This window comes from Gossypium hirsutum, chromosome A05 (assembly GCF_007990345.1).
Source record: "Gossypium hirsutum isolate 1008001.06 chromosome A05, Gossypium_hirsutum_v2.1, whole genome shotgun sequence".
Classification (NCBI taxonomy): Eukaryota; Viridiplantae; Streptophyta; class Magnoliopsida; order Malvales; family Malvaceae; genus Gossypium; species Gossypium hirsutum.
Window position 1 is genome coordinate 41,308,065 of NC_053428.1, and position 22,136 is coordinate 41,330,200.

Sequence of the window (22,136 nt, forward strand, 5' to 3'; positions counted from 1 at the left end):
GCCACCTTGCCACTACACCACACTCCTTTTTTGTGTCATCTTTTACCCCTTTACTCTTAAAAGCCCAAACGCTAATTGCATCACCTGTTCATAAAATTAAAATTCCGAAGACTACCACAGATTTAACTTAAGTTTGGGCCTTCCAAAGGCCCACTGACCTACTAAAATATATATTTTAACCAACCAGAACACACATAAATTTTAAAAATCACAGAAACACAGAAAACCCGAAAACCGGGGCGTTACAATGTAGATGAATCTTGTCTTTATAAATGTAAGGGGGATGGAAAGTTAGTCATTCTCGTTCTATATGTCAATGACATTCTACTCATTGAAAATGATGTACGAACTTTGTCATCGGTTAAATTATGGTTACCTCAATAGTTTAGCATGAAGGACTTGAAAGAAGTTAATTTGTTCTAGGTATTTGAATCCTAAAGGATTGAAAGAACAAAGTGACAACATTGTCACAAACTTCATACATAAATGAGATATTGGAAAATTATGCAATGACCAATTTTAAGAAAAGAACTCAACCTTTTGTATCGGGATTTCATCTTCTTTGCAGGGCTGTCCCAAGACAGTGAAACAAAAAGAAAACATAAGAAAGGTTCCTTATGCTTCTACAGTAGAAAGTCTCATCTATGCTATGTTGTGTACACGTCCAAAAATATGTTTCACTATAGGGTTAGTGAGTCAATATTAGGCAAATCATGGTCCAAGACATTAGTAAGCAATTAAACATATACTCAAGTATTTACAGAGAACAAAATATTATATGCTTTTGTATTCCAGAGGAGACCCAACTTATGTCAGATATACTAATTTTGACTTCAAAACATGTCAGGATTCATTGAAATCGACATGTGGCTTGTCTTTTTCCTAGGCGGCGAGACCATAGTGTGAATAAGTTTCAAGTAGGGTTACACTACTAACTTCACTATGAGGGTCGAATATATAGAATGGAAAAAGCTATGACACTAAAATAGTGTGGATATAGTTAAACCTTAAAGAAACCACATGAGGACAAAACACATTGATAAAAAGTATCATAAGAGATATGGTAGTGATTTACGAAATAGTGGATGTAGTCAAAGATCACATTCAAGTACAAACCTTATGTATTTTTTACCAAGAACCTTCTAGTTAGAGAGTGTTTTGGGAATATGAAGGGCATGGGAATGTAGAAGATGACTTATCTACTTCACTAAAGCAAGTAAGAGACTATTGGATCTGGTGCCCTAAATGTAGTATTTTCGTCTATGTACACTTTTAATTTTTTTTGAACAGATTTGTTTAATAAAATTATTCATTAATTACATTAATATAATTTGTATATCGTCTTCATGTGCTTTTTGCATGTAAAGCAAGATAGAAGAAAATATTAGCTCATTAGTTTCTAATGTTTAACTATTACTAAGTAGTATTACGTGGTCGGATTGTAATACAAAAATACAACTTATATTAGTAGATGAACATAAACATGATCTTATTCGAATAAAAAATGAGCAAATCAATTGAAAGACTAATATGTGATCTATCAAGTCCAATTGTAGAGATGTTTTGTATTGGGCATCAGAGCAAATGACTCCTAGAAGATAGAGCGGATTAGGCTTTCCTTTTTATTCAAACAAAAAAATTTTGGATGATCAACAACAGCTAAGAGGAAAATAATATATAATCCTAAAACATGATTTTCTCTTTTTTTTATAAGATTAAAATATGTGAAACATATTTTTATATTATTTTAATTGACTCCTCTATATATATGTGCATCAAGTATGTACATATATTATAATTAATTTTAAAATAGTCAAATTAAATTAATTATTAGAACATTTCTATAATTAAGTTAACTTTTATGACATGTTAAACATAATCCCAACTTTCATTACATTATGATCGTCCCAGCCAAAGGGTGTAAACCTATGGGATCCTACAATGTTGGAAATAAAAATAAAGCAATTCTAATGTTACAAACCATGAGTGGCATCTAGCAATACATCACTACTACCCAAGTTGTAGAAAGTCATGGTTCGACATGGTCTTCTATGATAATATCATTATGTAGTATATCTTTTTGTCCTTTATATCTAGATTGAACATAAGTCATGGAATAATCACATTTGTATAGTCTAATCTATTGTTTCTTGATTCCCAAGTAAACTAAGATAAACAAATAAGTGTGATATCTCATATAAACTAACTTGAGCATGGTCATGCACTTCTAGTCTCACTCGATCAAGAGACCTAGATATTTCTCCCATTATGTAGGAGGGACAAATCTTATCTTAGTCACTCACATCCTACTACACAGATTGTTTGACTATGTCAAAGCATATGACTTGCGATGTTGGAACAATGATAATATCAAGTCTAAAGCTCATACGTACAATTATCACTATGAAAAATGTTGTGAGTATTACATAATAGTCCAAGAAACATTTTCATGGCGGGTTAGTCCAATGCATTATTCTCTAACATATACTTATGCGTTGATATGATATGATATCACATATACTTGTAATCACTCAAGCACATATTAGTTTCAATGTCTTCTTTTTCCAAACCCAAAATAATACTTGACTAATGATATTTTAGATTGATTATATCATTCTTTGGATATTATCAATATACAGTTTATTTATACATAGAAATAAGTATTGAAAATAATAATAGCAATGCCTTTATTAATAAACTAGGTAAAATCATATTATTACAATCATCATATTATTAGTCTTTACGTAAACTGTAACAATATTTTTCTAAGATATGGGGCATAAAATGGGTTGTACCTAATAAACCCAGGGCGATTATTTTAATCTAGAAAATGGTACTTTCATTGAATTATTGCAAATGTATGGATTATATGAATGTGTAGGAATGATATTGTGTTTACTGGTAAAACTCTAGACTATCTTCAACTGATAGTTATTGCTAAGTAAAAGGCGTTAGGTATAGGCTAAGTGGACTGATTGTAGTAAACAATGTGTTGAGGTTTTTAGATTTCTAAATATGTTTAAGCCTTTTTGAAAATTTGAATGAAGAAAAGAAAAACTTCGGTTGGACAGCTCCCCCACTAGTTCACTGAAATCTTAGCACAGGTGTATAGGTGATTTGCTACGATATAATATAAGTTCTATTCCAATCTTCTTTTTCAAATTTGTTGGGATCGCCAACGTGATACTTGGTTAGATTTTAGCCATCAATGAAGCAAGGTCCATCTTTGCTGCTTTGAGGTGGAATTTTCTCAAAAGTTGATAATCGAGAGTGATTATTGTAATGCTATAAGATGGATTAATGATCCCCTGCAATTGTCACAATGCTAGAACTTTAGTCTTGCAATCATACGGCCTTAGGTGATTCCTTGGTTTCAAATCTGCCTAAGTCAACATAACTCTCGCACAGTAAGAATTCTCGATAGAAATTCTCAAAGGCACTATAAATAAAGCAGAAGCAACTAAAAATGAAATAGTAACAGAAGAATAGGAAACGTTGTGTTGATTTTTAGTAGTAGTAATTTTAGTTTTGGTTTTAATTTTTAGTTTACTCTTTTCTTTTTTTTAAGTTGTGTTGATTTTTATTTTCTTTTAGGTTTAAGATTTTTCATTTTTAGTTATAATCATGCATATATAGGACTTGTCTAAGTAAAGGTGCTGCTAGATTTATTAGCAACTGTTATCGAAGGATTTTGTCATATTATAGAACACTATGATGATGATTGCAAGAATGGACTTCAAGATGATGAGGAGGAAAGATCATTTGAGACTTAGTTTTTCATGCATTACTAAAGTGGTGAAGTTTCTTGGGGGCTAGAGTTCATCACTAGATTATCTAATGAAGGCCATGTGATGATACAATTATTTGTGGTTAATCAAGGTAATGTATCTGTAATTAGTTTCAGAACCTTCCAAGGTTGAATTACTTTCAATCTACCTTTCTCTTTTGTTGGATTCTTTTTACAGATGATGGTATTTGTTTAGCAATTTATAGTGTTTTATTGTGGTCTATACTATATCTCATGTCTATGTGTTACTAATTTTTATGAGACTTGAAATTACTTTTGCTAAAAAAACTAAAATGGCCTAATTTTATTTCAATATTTTAAATCTAATTTAGTGTTTTTCCTTTTTTTTTTGTCTTTTTCCTCCGGGAGTTTGGCAGAATTAATTTATGACACTGAACTATTATATTGGGGCTATAAGTTAATTGTAAATCAATTCAATTCATGTGATATAAAATTTAAGTATAATTATGAATAAGGGAGGCTAATGAGGCACTAGGTTAATGGTAAAATTGAGGGTATGAGAATATTTGAAATTTCAGATTGGAGTCCACATTTATATAAATGTATGATTTTTTTTCCCTAAATTTATTCTAACTTGAGTGATTTAAGTTGAATTAGTTATTCAATTCAGTGCTTATAATGATCAATTCAAATTGAGACTGTTGATATCACGGTAGTTGGACTTGTTCAGGTACCAAGTATACCAGTCGATACATTTCATCTTGGACATAAATCGGAACCATGGAGCATAAGTTTCATTCTGGTTTAGATTCTAGCTTATTACATTTGTATTGGAAATATTTCACTTGCATCGGTCGAAAATGTTGTTGTAGTCAAAACTTGGATAACTTGGTTTTTCCCTCGATACCATGGTCTCTGTCTCTTCCTGTCTCTTTTCCCTCCATTTTGGGTCCCTACAATTAAACGTAAGAAGAAAGAGAGGTTATCTAAATCTCTATTTTGGTGTTTTGCTAGTACTATCAATGATGAAAGAGACAATAATGAGAGAAAGAGCAGCAATGAAAACAAAAAAAATGAAATAAAATAATTAGGGTAATCGTTTTATCCTTACAAGCTATAGGGTTTTTAATGATTTGTTGGGTCTAAAAATTATAGGTTGACAAAAAATTTTACATAATAAGTTCAGCCCCCCCCCCAAAAAAACTCAAATTGGTATAATATTTTATAAAAATATTTACGATGCATTGGCCTATATTAACTATAATCAAACCTATAATTTATAATATTATGTCATTAATGAGTATTTCATATAAAAATTTTATTTGATATTTATTAATATTTTTTGCATATCTTTTTTTGTAAAAATAGAATGTTGGTAATGACAATATATCGCAAAGAAAAAGAGAGATAAAAATAAAGAACACACAGATTTTTACGCGAAAACTCTTTTGGGAAAAAAACCACAGGCAGAGGAGAAGAAAATTCACTATGTCAAATTCGAATGATTACAAGAGGAGTTTCGACTACATCTATCTATAGGTTAAAAAAACCTAATCCTAATCAAAGTCAAATATATTATGCTAATAAATGCTAAATATATTATACTCATAAATACTAAATCTTCTAGAAAGAAGATATTTTGTTTAACTTGACTTGCAATCAATCTCTTACAATATGGGTCACACAACTCTAACAATCTCCACCTTGACATGAATTCTCAACGAACAAGTTTTTCACCTCTTCCATAACTTAAGGGTTTAACTTCAACATTGAACACCAACCAAGTCTAAGCAATGCTCAAACTTGTTTATAGGAAGTGACTTAGTCATCTATCTGCAAGATTTTCATGAGTACTAGTTTTGCTCACAACAATATCACCACGAGCAATAATATCATGAACAAAATGATGCCGAACATCAATGTGTTTTGTTCTCTCATGAAACATTTGATCTTTTGTAAGGAAGATGGCACTCTAACTGTCACAAAATACTATATTGTTTTAAAGGTCTTCATTGAGTTCACTAAAGAGTCTCTTCAACCAAATAGCTTCTTTACAAGCCTTAGTAATCGCCATGTATTCAGCTTTAGTGCTAGACAAAGCAACTGTAGTTTGCAATGTGGCTTTCCAACTGATTACACAACCTACGGTTGTAAAAACATAACCTACGAGAGATCTTCTTCTATCAAGGTCTCCAGCAAAATTAGCATCAACATACTGAATGACTTCATCTCTAGTTCTTCCAAACTGTAATTAAACATCAATAGTACCTCGTAAGTATCTTAAAATCCACTAAACTGCTTTCCAATGTTCTTTACCGGGATTCGCCATGTATCTGCTAACTGTACTGACTGCATATGATAAATCTGAACGTGAACAAACCATAGCATACATGAGAGATCCCACTGCACTAAAGTATATAATATGTGACATGTATTCAATTTCATCATTTGATTGTGGAGACAAAGCCGATGAAAGTCTAGAATGGACTGCTAAAGGAGTACTAACAGGCTTAGCACTCTGCATATTGAATCTGCAGAGAACTTTCTTAATATACCCCTTCTGACTTAGGTATAATTTACTTGTTTTTCTATGTCTGAGAATCTCCATACTAAGTAACTTCTTTGCTGTTCCCAAATCTTTCATCTCAAATTCTTCACTTAGTTGGGCTTTAACCTTTCTTATCTCTCCTTTATTTTTCGTTGCTATCAACATGTCATCAACATAAAGGAGTAGATACACAAAAGAACCATCACTATTTTTCTTAAAGTAAACACAACTATCAAAGCTACTTCTTTTGAAATCATGAGAAGTCATAAAGGAATCAAACCTTTTGTACCACTGTCTTAGTGACTATTTCAAACCGTAAAGGGAATTTTTTAGGAAGCAAACATAGTCCTTTTTTTCTAAGACTGTAAAACCCTCAGGTTGTTACATGTGAATATCCTCCTCAAGTTCTCCATGTAAAAATACAGTTTTTACATCTAACTGCTCAAGCTCCGAATCATGCATGGCCACAATACCAGGCAAAGCTCAAATCGAACTATGCTTCACAACTGGGGAGAATACATATATAAAGTCCACTCCTAGAATTTGACTGTAACCCTTTGCAACAAACCTTGTTTTATATCTAGGTTCTTCAACTCCTGGAGTTTCTTCTTTCTTTTTAAACACCCATTTACAACAAATAGTCTTTTTACCTTTAGGAAGTTTCACAAGATCTCATGTTCTATTTTTGTGGAATGATTCTATCTCCTATTGGATAGCAAACATCCACTTTTCTGAGTATTCACAGCTAATCGCCTTAGAATAATTAGATGGCTCTTGATTTGCATCTATATCTTCAACCACATTGAAAGCATAAGAAACTAGATCAACCTTGGCATACTTCTTTGGAGGTTTAATTTCTCTTCTAGTTTTGTTTTGGGCGATAGAGTATTGTGGTGAATAAGCAACTTTATTCTAAATTTTTGTACTGGCTTGAGGAGCCAACTCTGTTGTAGATTCTGAATTAATCTGACGTTCCACCTGCTTTTGATTTTCTTTATTGGAAGAGTACTTAAGAGATAAGTTAGGTAGTATAACAGTTTCATAAAAAACATCTTTGCTAATCTTAATTTTTCATTTCCAATACACCATAACTTATAGCCTTTTACATTAGTTTTATAACCAAGAAAAACACATTTAATGGATCTCGGTTCCAATTTTCCATTATTAACATGAGCATACGTAGGACACCCAAATATCTATAAATCAGAATAGTCAGCAGGATTACCAGACCATACCTCTTGTGGAGTCTTTTTCTCAATGGCAATAGATAGAGATTGGTTGATCAAAAAATATGCAGTAGAGGCTGCTCGGGCCCAAAATGACTTTGGTAAGTTGGAATTTGACAACATACATCAAACTTTCTCCATGATCATTCTGTTCATTCGTTCTGTAACTCCGTTTTGCTGTGGAGTATGGCGAACTATAAAGTTTCTCACAATCCCTTCTAACTTGCACAGTTTATTAACTCATCAGAACAGAACTCTAAACCATTGTCTGTGCGAAGGTATTTTATTTGTTTTCCTATTTTTTTTTCAATCATGGTATTCCAAGACTTAAATGCAGAAAACACATCGCTTTTCTGCTTTAGGAAGAATGCCCAAACTTTTCTGGAAAATCATCAATAAAAGTTAGCATATAATTAGCTCTACCTCCCGAAGGCACTCTAGATGGCCTTCACAGATCAGAGTGAATATACTCCAATGTTCCCTTCATGTTATAGATTCCTCTAGTGAATCGAACTCTCTTTTGCTTCCCGAAAACGCAGTGCTCACAGAAATTTAATTTGCAAATTCCTTGCCCATCAAGAAGACTTCTTTTGCTCAATTTTATCATGTCATTCTCACTCATATGCCCTGTAACACCCCTTACCCATATCCAAGGCCAGAATAGGGTACGAGGCATTACTAGACTTAACCATACACAAAGACGAAAATCGGGCCATAAAATTTCATTTAATTCAAAACTTTTCGAACACATGAATAGACTCATATTTAAAGACATATAACATGGAATAAATGAGCACTTACACATCCATAATCATGCAATAACATGTCATTCACTTTAAACATATTTGCTTACCATCCTGTATATAATATATATTTTTACATTAACTAGAACTAGACATGTTAAATCTTATTCTTATTTTATACCATCATAATGTAGTTACCAATTTGTCCATTAAACATCCATATTCAAGGCAACATTACTTATTTCCTTTTAATTCATGATCCACTGGCTTGCATTTAACTTACCTGATGTATTACCAATCATGCATAACAAACAAAGCTAACTATATCATCACATCAAAACATAGGACACGGCATGATTAATTAACCTTATAAACCATAATGGATAAGGACCACATCTCATGATCATATACGATAACTCAATGCAGACTGATACGTATGGTCAAAGTCATAATAATAATACATATCACAAACCAACTTCCTATAGATGCCACTCACTTGATATTTCTGATATTTGAATTAATTCTCCCAAAAATGATAGTTTGATAATGTGATTTTGCCTCCAACGATCTCCAACCCCGAGCCGACCTGCCAATACTAAAGAAATGGAGAGGATGGGTTAGCTTTACGCTTAGTAAGTCCATATGAAATTAATAAGCAATTACTAATATGCTTTTCAAGATAAAACACTATAATTGTACAATTACACATGTTCAGGTTAAGTTGTTTTATCGAGTTATAGTTACTAAATCATTCATATCTGGAGCTAATAAACTCCAAATTTAGTTTCATTAATTTTTCTTGAAACTAGACTCATATACCTTTCTCCCATAAAACTTCCAGAATTTTTTGTTTATCCAATTAGTACAATTTATTCATTAAAGTTTCCCCTATATTGCTGTCTAACAGTTCTGACCTCTCTTCACTAAAAATTATTTATCTCATATTTCAGGACTCGGATGATGTTCCCGTCTATTCCTCCTGAAATTATACTCATTTAGGATTCTATTCATATAAATTAAAACTCATAATTATTTTTGTACAATTTTTAACAATTTTTCCAAGTCAGAACATGGGATCTCAAATTCATTCTGACACTGTCTCACAAAAATTAGAATATCACATAATATAGAACTCTTTGCTCCCCTCGTTTCTTTTATATGAAAATAGACTCATTAATATTTAATTCCATAATTTTTTTTAAATTTAATTCAATTTAAAAAAATTTTGGTGAATTTTCAAAGTCACACAACTACTACTGTCCAACATTGTTTTACTACTAAAATTCACTCTTACATAATTTCACTTAATCCATTTTGTCTTATCGAAGTTCTCTCAAATATCGAGCACATTGCTCATAATTTTCATAAACATATACCTGCACTTATTCATCATATATCATGTTCACATGTATTTTTACTTAATCGATTTTCTCGTTGAACTCTTCAGAATAATAATTGATACTCAGTTGCTTGCACATATTTTCACACTTGTAGACAAGGCTATCTAGTACGCATAGTAGCCTGCACTTAGTACTACACATGCGACCAATTATCCGATACACGTGGTAGCCTGCACTTAGTACTACACACGTGACCTAACCATCTGATACACGTAGTAGCCTGCACTTAGTACTACAAATGCGACCAATTATCCGGTACACGTAGTAGCCTGCACTTAGTACTACACACGTGACCTCATAATAGATCATTCGTATCGTTTCTATTCCGAGGGCTCAACTGGGAAATTCCTCACTTCCCAACATGTTACAAATTTATTCATAGTCCTTTTTCAATTTGCAATTTACAACAAATAATCATTCTATAGGCAGCCATATTTCATATGATAACAAAATATAATAAAATAAAAGAATCGATAATTTTTTTACTACAAACTTGTCGAAATCTCATCAGGTACAACCAATGTAATAGTAATTTAACATTCAATTCACATGTAACAATAATTTGTCATTCAATTTCACATGACACAACAAGCATCACATTTTCCATATCATACACACCATCCATCAAATTCTCCTAAACATATTAAATCATACAATTTATGCCATAACAATAGAAAATTACAATTCAATTATGGTATTGCATTATTATTAACACACGAACTTACCTCGTTTACGAAAATGGCAATTTTACCATTTTGTCTACAACTTGGTTTTTTGCCGATTTTATCCCGAATTTTAATTTTCTTTGCTCTATCATTACAAATATAGCCTAATTCGGACTCATATTATTCAAATTGACCCAAAATCAAATTTCGATAAAATTACAATTTACCCCTAAACTTTGTCAAAATTACATTTTTGCCCCTAGGATCGTAAATTAAACTTCATCCTATTTTCTTATGTTTTATGACATGCTGATCATTTTTCCCTTCTATAGAAACATCAAATTCACACTCTAACATGTACTTATAAGCATTAGGTATTCTTACCGATTATGTTGTTTTACTCGTTTTCACGTAAAATCGCTTAGTAAAAGTTGTTTAACACAATTTCAAGCTTTATATTCTACCATAAAAACATCAAAATAAACACATTTCACCTTTGGGAATTTTTCCAAATATAAACCCTAGGTTAAATTATTGCTAGAATAAGCTTAACCAAGTTATCGGGATTTCAAAAATGTAAAGAACTTTAAAAACGAGGCTAATGAGCACTTACAATCGAGCTTGGGAATTTGAACAAACCTTAACCATGGCTTTTTCTAGTAGAAATGGTTGAATGAAGAAGATGATAGCTAATTTGGCTTATTTCCCTTTTTAATTCTTTTAATTATTAGTTTACCAAAATGCTCCTAACTTAAAAATATTTTATTACACCCATTTCATGTCTATTTTTGTCCAGAAATTAACCAATGGTCTAATTACCATTTAAGGACCCTCAATTTAAAATTTCATAACAATTGGACACCTTTATTATGTAGAACTCAACTTTTACATTTTTTACGATTTAGTCCTTTTGACTAAGTTAAGTGCCCGAATGTCAAAATTTTCGAACGAAATTTTCACAAAATTATTTCGTGAAATTGTAGACTATAAAAATATAATAAAAAATAAAATTTTCATCGTCGGATTTGTGGTCCCAAAACCACTGTTCCAACTAGGCCCAAAATCAGGGTGCTACATGCCCTAGGAACATATGACAAAGTTCAGTAATATCATCATCTAACAAGGAAGAGGAAGCAAAAGCTGCATCACCAGTAATAGTAAAACCCTGGAAAACATATAACTTGACAGTCTTTCTATGCCCTTTCATCACAACGAGAGAACCTTTGAAAATCTTCAAAACCCCAATTTCAGCTGTATATCTGTACCCTTTTGAATCAAGAGTACTCAACAAAATTAAAATTCTCTCCAATTCTGGAACATGTTGCATATCACTAAGTGTTCTGACAACTCTGTCAATATCTTAACTTTAATCATTCCAAAACCTACAATTTTACATGAAGCATTATTTCCCATCAAAACAACTCCTTCAGACACTGTTTCCTAAGTTGTAAACCAATCCCGATTGGGACTCATGTGGAAGGTACAACCCGAATCAAGGATCCACTCTTCGCTCACTTTAGAATTGTCAACAAAAGCAGCTAGAAGTTCACCATTGCTATAATCTTCTACAACATTAGCTTCACCGGAATTTTCTTTTTGTTTTCCCTTTTGATTCGCAGCCTCCCTTTTGACCTTGTTCTGTAGCTTATAGCACTCAAATTTAATGTGCCATTTTTCTTACAAAAGTTGCAAGTTTTACCTCTTTTTGAATACTTCAATCTACCCTTAGATTTATCGAGAGGATTCTGTTCCTGTGTCCTTCCACGATCATCATCGGCATTTCGTTATTGTCTCCCACAAACAATGAGACCCTCTCCCTTGGAGTCGAGTTTAACTACAAGATGCTACATCTTATCATATGAGGTCAAAAAATCATAAACCTCATCAATTGTGAGAGACTTGTGACTATATAATATCGTGTCTCTAAAGGTTGAATAAGATGGGGGCAACGAACGAAGTAGAATCAACCTTAGATCTTCCTTATCATACTGAACCTTCATGGCTTCCAAGTTTGAGAGAATTTCTTTAAACACTATTAAGTGTTCATGCACAGATGTACCTTCCTCCAAACGATGAGCATAAAGACGCTATTTCATATGCAACTTGCTGGTTAGAGTTTTCAACATACATATTTGCTCCAGCCTATTCCGTAATGCAGTGGCGGTCTTCTCCTTCATCACATCCTGCAAATTTTTTTTAAACAAATGCAGATGTAATTGTGTTAGCGCCTTTCGATCCTTACGCTTCTTCTCTTCATCTGTTAATGTCAAAGGCATCTTGTCTATCCCTAGCAGGGCATCCTCCAAATCCATTTGCGCAAGAACTGCTTGCATCTTAATCTACCACAATGCAAATCTAGTGTTGCGATCCAACAGCAGAATTTCATACTTCAAAAACGCCATTACCGTGATCAAGATGAACAACCCGGAAGTTCTGATATCAATTTGGAAAAATAGAACGTCGATAATGACAATATATTGCAAAGAAAAAGAGAAATAAAAATAAAGAACATACAGATTTTTACGTGGAAACCCTTTCGGGAAAAAAACCACTGGTAGAGTAGAAGAAAATTCACTATGTCAAATTCGAATGATAACAATAGGATTTTAGACTACATCTATTTATAAGTTAAAAAAACCTAATCCTAATCAAAGTCAAATATATTATTCTAATAAATTCTAAATATATTATACTCATAAATACTAAATCTTCTAGAAAGAAGATATATTTTGTTTAACTTGACTTGCAAGCAATCTCTTAGAATTTAGGTCATACAACTCTAACATTTTTAAAATAAAATATTGATCAATCCAAAATGATACACCTAAACATATTAAAATATATGCTACATACCAGTCCCGATAGAAAAAAATACGTCCATCAATAAGGTTCTAATTCCCTTGATTGACATATCCTAAAATTATCTTAATTTAACCAATCTTTTATTCTTTTATCAACTAACCAAGCCAATTACAAAATGAACATTAATGCACTTAAAAGTGTTGAAAAGATCGGTTCGATCGATTAACACTCGAACTGAATTATCATTAACTGAAACCAAAAAAGTCTTAACTATTAACCGAACCAATTCTTTTCATAATCTTTTAACCAACTGAAATAATTTTAATTAATTCGAGTGGTTAACCAAATTAACCAAAATTTTTACATGTTTTTTTGTTTTGTTCAAATGAATTTGAAACATGAAAATTACCATTGCAATACTCTTTTTCTTTGCTTTTAATTAAAAAAAAACAAAAATGACAAATAACATAATAACAACACTAAATTAAAATCATCATAACAAACACAAGGAAATTTGAGACTTGAGTGATGAAATAAAAAGAAATCAAAGAAGTCAAGAAAAATAGAAACTGGCCTGACATCAAAGTTGCACCCACCCAAACTTTATTTTGAGTTCGATGATGAAGAGAAAAAAAATTAAAGCTTATTTCTTCTTTTTTTATTTAAAATATATAAAGTTATTATGATTTTAAATCTATTATAATAATTTATATAAATTCAATTAGTTTTAAATTCATTTTTTATTCTTTATATTTTGGGTTTACATAATATATAATATATTGGGTTTAATATTTTATTATTATTAATTTTGATTAATCGATTAATTTATTAATTATTCAGTTTCGAACTAAATTCGTTAAACGAAATTTTAAAAAATTGTTAATCGATCCCCAATCAAATTAGATTCGATGGTTGACCGTTAATCAAAATAATTTGGTTTGATCAATTAATTTAGTTAAAACCAAATTATGCATGCCCTTAAATGCACTAGCTTTTTAGTTTGATATAATATTTAATTGAAAAAATTTAAATAAACAATAATAAGGTGGCTTAGATCATTAAGTTTTTTAATATATATTTAATGAGGTTAAATTTGATGCATTTTTGATACATAAGTCTCATGCACCATCATTTAATAATAATATGACACATCATCACTAATATAAAATAAAAAGTATGGAAGGACATGAAATAAATACAAATAATTTTATTTTTATTTAAACATAATTAAATATTAGTTATAATTATTTATATCTTTTGGGTTTTAGGTTCTAAATTTTGAGTTTCAGGATTTTTATTTTGAGTTTGGAGTTTTAGATTTGATGTTTTTTTTTCATTTATTTATTTTTAATAATTATAATTAATATTTATTTTTAAAACAAATTTATTTATATATTTCTTAAATCATTCAATATTTTTTGTTTTACTCTAATAATAATATGTTATTTTATTATCAATTGATGATGCATGAAGTCTATATACAAGATGATGCATCAAATATTCTCTCAATATTTATTTAAATTTAATTATAGAATTGCATAAGTGTTAATATACTTTTTTTAATTAATATACTCGTATAACAACATTTTAAACATGAATAAATTAATAATTTATTTTTACTTATCTAATTGCATTCATAATTAAACTTTTACCATTTGCATTTATTTTTATCTAAATCGAAGTTATTATTATTGAAGTAGCATCATTATTTTTCATCCACATCATAGATCAAAGTTGGGGTTTTAAGTCACCCACCTCCCTCTGACCGTCTCCCCATATATACATATATCTATATTACATCTCTTTGAGAGAGAGAAAGGTAGAATGGGAAGGTGACAACAATTGAACAAAATAATAATCGCGAAAAGCAGCAAATAAAGCTTCCTTTCCGACCACGTGTAACTGTTTATGTATACAAAGGAGGGTTTGCTTTTTGCATGAAAATGTGTTAAAAAAGAAGTCATATGTATATGATAATTAGTCTATGTTCAAGACGAAGCCAAAACTTTGGAGAGTCAAAAAGTTTGGTAAAAAATTGGTTTATAAAGGACTTAAATTAAATATTTTATAACAAAAAGGATCAAAACTGATATTATATCACTTAGTCAATGGGTAAGTGTATATTATTTCATTGTACTTTTTTAATATTTCTAAATGATTAATTATTTTTATATTATAAAAGGTATATTATATTTTATTAGTAAATATAATTAAGTATATGCATAGTAAAAATATATAAATAGTAATTTATATTAGGATTATCCTAAAATGTATAGTTTTTAGGCACCAATAAAAATAGTGCAATGTCATTAAAATTTAAAGATAACAAAATATTACTATGCACTCATTTATTTTTAATATTTTCTCCAACTTAATTTAACTTCACTTAAAATAATTAATTTTTTAAATTATAAAAATACTAAAACTCGAGCCCAGCTCGGCCCACCCGTATTAATTTTTATATTATTTTTAAATATATATAATACATCAAAAATACTGAAAAAATTAAAATAAATATTTCCCAACAAATTGAAAATAAGTTTTAAAAAATATGTAGACTTAAATAACATTAAGATAAATGCAAATTAACAAGCAAATGCCTTTAAAATAATAAGACTATTAACAATAAAATAAGTTTTATACAATATCCAAACAATAACAATAAAATAGTAGCAACATAATAGTAAAATGGTAGCAAAATAGGGAGAAAACAACAAGAAAATAACATTCAAAAATTAAAAAAAAAATGCAGATCTTTTTTGTCCTTTAGTGAATTTAGGCCGGGCCGGGCCGGGCTAGCCTAGGCTAAAAATACCTTACCCGATGCCCGGCTCATTTTTTAAACGGGTCTTATTTTTTTGTCCAAGCCCATTTTTCAGGCCTATATTTTTGCCCAAACTCTTTCACATTTTGGGCCGGCCTTCGGGCTGAGCCGGGTAGCCCGACCCATGAACACCACTAGATGATTGTATAATAATAATTTAATATCTTTAAAAATTGATGACGTGACAAAATTTTATTGATGCCTAAAAATATTTTGATTGTCCTTATGTTAGTTATTTCCTAAAAAGGAAATTCATTAATTAGATATAAAGGAAATAAAACACTAGAAATATTGAGGTTGTATAATGAATCATCAGTACCATAATGAGGACTCAAACTGTACAAACCAACACATACCTGCAATGTAGAGAAGGGACGAACTAAGTTTTTCCTTCTAAACAAAAAAAAATAGAAAAAGAAGAAGAAGAGAAAGTTATTCATCTTCAACTCTCTGCAAATCCTAAAAACCCGTCACGACCTTACCATCAAAATCATCTTCAACCCTTATCCCTCACCATCACCATAGCCATACACTGATTACCTTACGGAAATCAAGACACCCTCATGCAGGGATTTAAATTGCGGTCGCGGTCGCGTTTTCGGTCGCGTCGCGTTTGTCGCGGTCGCGGACATAACGGACGCTATTGCGGTCACTGCGGGTATCGCGGTCGTGAATTTTTTTCAAATTCGCACAACTTACTGTAAAACATAGTAATTATAATTATAATTATAAAAAGTCACTTTTAATGATTTTTAGAGTGTTTTCTAACACTTATGAACCTTTATTAATATGACATGAGAACACAACTTTTATAATCATTAATTATTCTTATATTTATTTACGAATTTTCTAAGAATGTTATATTAACTAATAACAAAGTAAAAAAAAAGAAATATTAAACATTTATCATATTTAATAAGTTTGAAAGTTTTTATAAATAAAAGAATTGAGAATTCATACATGAGAGATGTCTTCAATATTTCTTGACAGCTTTGAAGATAGTGAAGATATAAATACGCTGCAAAAGAAAAAAAGGAATAGATAAATTAATGAATAGATTCTCATTAATTATTCCTATTTCCTACCACTTATTCTCATCTCATTCTACTTTCATATATAATTTAACATGCTTCGATTCTTCATTATCTTTTCATAAAATATACTTCATTCATTTATCTAAAGATATATATTATTTTAAATGTTTTAATATCATCAAAATTAAGAACAATAACAAAGGATTTCTTTAAAAAAAACATACCTTACAAATAATGATAGTGGCACGATTTAGTTTTCACCAATTAGTGGAATGACGAGGAAGATCAAATCCTTCACCTTCATTTGGGAGCGTTCTTGACTTGATTCTCTTGGCCTTTGTCCAAAAATATATCCAAAAAAAGCAACATTTTCACCTTGGTTTTCATTCAATTGATATGGAGGATATATTTGAGGAGGAGGATACATGAAAGGTGGAGGTGGGTGATACATTGGTGGAGGAGGATACATTTGAGGCTGGTATGGCACACCATAATTAGGAAATGGTGGATAATAACCATATGGTTGTGGATAACCATGTGAAGGTTGTTCTGGTGGATAAAAACCTTGAGTGCTAGTAGATGAATCACTATACCCAAGGTTACTAGAACTCGATCTCCTACCACTACCAGATGAAGAGCCTATAGAAGTATGCTTCTTGCCTTTTCCCTTTGATGGAGCTCTAGGTTCACTTCTATCTCTCCTAGGTTCAAGAAACATATTTCCATCAAACTCTGATCTGTCACGAAAATGTCCACCAGTGGTACCACCCCCATATTCTCCTCCATACTGACTAGAAGACCTAATTTCACCTCTATCACCACTATATCCGTCATCCTCATCAATTGGACTTAAACCACCACCATCGGGTCCATCGCCACTCTGACTTGGAGTTGAACTAGAACTTGAATGAGACAAAATTTGTTGTTGCGATTGATCAACATCCATTTCATCATCAGAGGTATCCACAGGCAACACACCGGCATTTTCACCATCTAACAATGGATTCTCTTTCTCATGAAGCCATTCTGATAGTGGATCAACATCTTCAAAGATATAATCAAGGCTGATAGGATTAAAACTAGCATTTATATCATCAGTGCTCATTCTTTGTTGATGCCTCATCTTAAGCCTCATATTATAATAGGTAAACACTAGTTTTTCAAGTTTTTTATACTTTAACCTATTTCTTGCCTTGGTGTGAATATAACTAAATGTGCTCCAATTTCGTTCGCAATTTGATGCTGAAGTTGTTTGACTAAGCACTTTAATTGCTAATTTTTGTAATTCGGGAACACATGTGCCATATATCATCCACCACTCAGCTGCATAATATTATTTAAATTTCAAAATAACTTTAAAATGTATAATATAATTAAATAATATAAATTAAATTAAATAATTCAATTAACTGTTTACCCGGATTCATTTGCTTCCAAGCTCTTTGTGCTTGTGGAGTACCGAATGTCTCATGTTTATCTCTAAATAATAACAACTGCATAAATAAAAGATAGAGTAAAAATAAAAATAAAAATTCTATTTCAAATTATTTAACTAAGTTACAAATAATAGTAGTTGAATCTAACCTAATTAACCATTCTGACTTGAGTATCCATAGAAGGTTCTAATCTTTCAATTACTGATCGTGTACCTTCTAATGTTTCTATTAATACATTCTCAGAATGCTCCACCCCAAATTGAAATTGAGGGTTGAGAAAATAACCTAAGTATAATTTATAAGAATATCATCAAATAATAATAATCTAAAGCTTAAAATAATAAAATATAAAAATAGTTCTTAATTATATGAAATATTTTATCTTACCAGCTGAATGCAAGTCGGAATGCATAAAATTCCATCTATTGTCAATAATCTTTTCATACTCTGTGAAATATCGACAATTTTGTTGAATTGCTCGTTTAGCCCTATCAACAGCCTCATAAATAAAGCCCATCGTTGGTTTTTCATCGCTATCCACAAGTCTCAATACTCTTACTAAGGGCTCATAAACTTTTATGAGGTCATTGGCTTTTTTCCAAAAATCTTTTCCCAAAACAATTTTTTTGGCTTCATAAGCAGGCCCTGACTTTTGCTTTCCCCATTTTGATTCTTTAAATTCCTATATATTCATAAGAAAAATTTTAAAATAATATAATTTAAATTATTTGGAACTAATAAAATCACTAAAGGTTACTATATTTAAGTAATTATATTAACTAATTATAAAATACTGACCTTTGAATTAAACATTTCTCTCAAACCTTGCTTTTGTCTTGTTATCTCTTCAAGTTGAATGAAATGAGTTGCAAATCGAGTAAGAGCGGGTCGAAGTATTTGTTTCCCTTGTGTATACTTCTTCATCAAATCAACAGTCCAAATGTGATTGTATATAAAGCAAGTCACTTTCTTTACCTCATCTAACACTTTTGCTACACTGGGCTTTTTCCCAATATCTTCAAGGCATAAATCTAAACAGTGAGCTGCACATGAGGTCCAATATAGATGTTGTCTTTTCAACATTAACTTTTTTCCAGCAGCTTTCATTGCTGCCTCATTATCAGTCACTATTTGGACAATGTAATTTTCTCCAATTTCTTCTACAACTGAATCTAACAAACGGTAGTAGAATTCAGCATCTCTACTACGGACACTTGAGACATCTACCGATTTCCAAAAAATGGTTCCTTTACTGCAATAAACAAGGAAATTAATGATGTGCATTTGATTCAAACTGTTGGTCCAACCATCACACATTAGAGTTGCACCCAATTCTTTCCAATGAGTCTTTAGTACATTTACCCAATCATGAACTCGTTGATACTCTGACTCCAAATACACATCTGAAACCTCATAAGGTGTTGGGAGCTTTACACCTTGTCCAACTTCTGTTGCCACTTGAATTAAGTTATACAACCATGGAGAGCTTGCTAATTGAAAAGGAAGTCTTTCATATATTATAAATTTAGATACCGCTTCACCTATCTTCCTTCGAAAACTCTTTAAAAAAGAGTCATTGACCTTTGGTTGCTTTGAACTTTTGCTTCTAACCAATTCAGGTATAGCTCCCCTTAAGGTAAACTCAGACTCACCTAGAATAGATTTACTTGTTCTTTCTCTATTATGTTCTCTAGCTGATCCATGAGAAGATCGCCCTTCTTCATAAATGTTATCCCAACCACCAGTACTTCGTCTGAATTCTTCCCTTCTATGCCACTCGTGTTGTGATTGGATACTTTCTCGAGTTGCTTGCCTTATAGCAGAAACCTCATCAATGAATCCCTCATGCTCATCCTCCTCTTCTATTAATTGAGATAAGAATTCATCTTTTCTCCTCTTTTTGTCTATTTTCTTTGTGTTGCTTTCTTTTAGTACATTCATCATACTTTCTCTAATGACACCTGTTAATAAAATAAAAATAATTCACACTTTATATTATTATCAATTATATATAATCTTTATTGATAAATTTACAATAACATTTAATAATAATAATAAAGTATCACATACCAGTAACATTAGGGCATGGTGCAACATTGCCGGTTTTATGAGCAATGTGCTCTTTAAGTCGTGTTATTCCTCCTTTCACAACTTTACCACAAAGTTTACATACGATACTTCCTCTCGCATTTGGCACTAGAGTTCCAAAGTGCCAACCTATATCATTACTTGGTGCACCCTCCAATCCTTTAGTCGGGAACTCTTCACGTGGTGGCATGCTTTATTTTTATTTATATAAGAAACATAAAATTATATTTAGAAATATAAGCAACTCATTACTTATATAGTTATATTATCAACAATATAATACCAAAAAAAGTAAACAAAATTTAAAGCTAAAGTAAAGACCTAATATTATAGAAATAAATAAATATTGTGTAAAAAATTTAATAATAATAATACTGGTAATAAATAATAATAATAATAATAATAATAATCATGATGATGATGATGATGGTATTAATAATAATAATAACAATAATAAAAATCTTAAAATTAAAAATTATATGAAAGGATATACTATATAGATAAATAAAATATATAATAAAATAAATGTATTTAAAATATTTAGGTAAATAAATATGAAAAGAAATATAATTGAAATAATAATGCAAAACTAATTAAATTTTAATAATATGGTAATAATAACAAGTAAATAAATAATAAAATAAAAAAGGAAAAATAATAATAGTAATAGTAATATTAAATTAATTAATTTAATAATAAAATAGCAAAAATAACAAAAAGGGACTAAATCGAACTTAAAACATAAATTTGCGGCAAATCCGAAATAAATAAAAAGAAAAAGGACCAAATTGAATGCACAAATAACAAAAATGGATCAAATGGGAAATAATCCCCATCCTTCAAAACGCACAGCTTCAAGGTGGAGCAAACTGAAATACGAAATAAATTATAGGACAAAATTAAAAAAGAAATAAGCTTGATTGTAAATAATAAAAAATAGGAAGGGCTAAAAGCGCAATTAACCCTTCTGTTAAAAACACGCGGATCCTAGGAAACGGGTCGGGTAAGTGCGCGGGTTAGGCCGAAACGGCGTCGTTTTGGTGCCAGAGTGGCCTGCCCAAAACGGCGTCGTTTTGAAGGCCTATTTAAATGAAAAAATTTTCAGAATCTTCATTTCAGCCATTCTTCAAATAATTTTTTTGCCTTTTTCTCTCAATTATTTTCTTCTCTGCCGTTGCCCAGAATCCGGCCATCGGCCACCGTGGCAGCCGCCGATCACCGGCGACGGCGCCGCCGTGCACGGTGGTCGAAAATCGCCGAAAACATTTTAACCCCCCCTTTTTTGTGTAGAATATAGATCTAGGGATAAAAATATCAAAAAATCACTCTATGTTGCAGATTCAAGACATGCAAGTACTTTACTGGGTTAGACGGTTAGTTTTCTCTACTTACTTGATCTATTGCTTTGCTTGCTGCCTGTGCCCTGTGGCTGTGTTTTTTGCCTTGCCAAAATATGGAGAATGAAGAAATATATTTTGCCTTTTCGTTTGCTTGTGATTCTGTGAAATGTGAGTTTGTGAGTGAGTTTTGATTTTTTTAATCGACTTTCAGATTCAGTCTTTTACTTTACTTTGTTTTGATTGCAGGTTAGGAGGGAATATATTCCCTTGTCTTTTGTTTTA

At 31.0% G+C, this 22,136-nt stretch overlaps 1 protein-coding gene and 1 long non-coding RNA gene across 2 annotated transcripts; both read right to left on the reverse strand.

Moving 5' to 3' along the window:
* Nucleotides 1-16,845: 16,845 nt before the first annotated feature.
* LOC107960309 (uncharacterized) lies at nucleotides 16,846-17,293 on the reverse strand. The gene is made up of 2 exons (XR_005926656.1): nucleotides 17,215-17,293; nucleotides 16,846-16,974 (listed from the first exon to the last, which is right to left on the reverse strand). It is a non-coding gene; the product is annotated as an uncharacterized lncRNA (long non-coding RNA).
* Nucleotides 17,291-21,961, reverse strand: LOC107958065 (uncharacterized). The gene is made up of 8 exons (XM_041111964.1): nucleotides 21,907-21,961; nucleotides 20,497-20,705; nucleotides 19,225-20,387; nucleotides 18,814-19,108; nucleotides 18,584-18,711; nucleotides 18,408-18,483; nucleotides 17,480-18,034; nucleotides 17,291-17,325 (listed from the first exon to the last, which is right to left on the reverse strand). The coding sequence occupies exons 2-8, from the start codon at nucleotides 20,702-20,704 to the stop codon at nucleotides 17,291-17,293; spliced, it is 2,460 nt and encodes an 819-aa protein (XP_040967898.1). The 5' UTR covers nucleotide 20,705; nucleotides 21,907-21,961.
* Nucleotides 21,962-22,136: the final 175 nt, after the last annotated feature.

What these genes read in the sequence shown, in the direction of transcription:
- LOC107958065 (XM_041111964.1), bottom strand. Translation starts at nt 20,704, where the DNA reads ATGCCACCACGTGAAGAGTTCCCGACTAAAGGATTGGAGGGTGCACCA. An exon ending in ACCATGCCCTAATGTTACTG is followed by an intron (nt 20,388 to 20,496) that starts GTATGTGATACT and finishes TTTTATTAACAG; the next exon opens with GTGTCATTAGAGAAAGTATG. An exon ending in TTCCGACTTGCATTCAGCTG is followed by an intron (nt 18,712 to 18,813) that starts GTAAGATAAAAT and finishes AATTATACTTAG; the next exon opens with GTTATTTTCTCAACCCTCAA.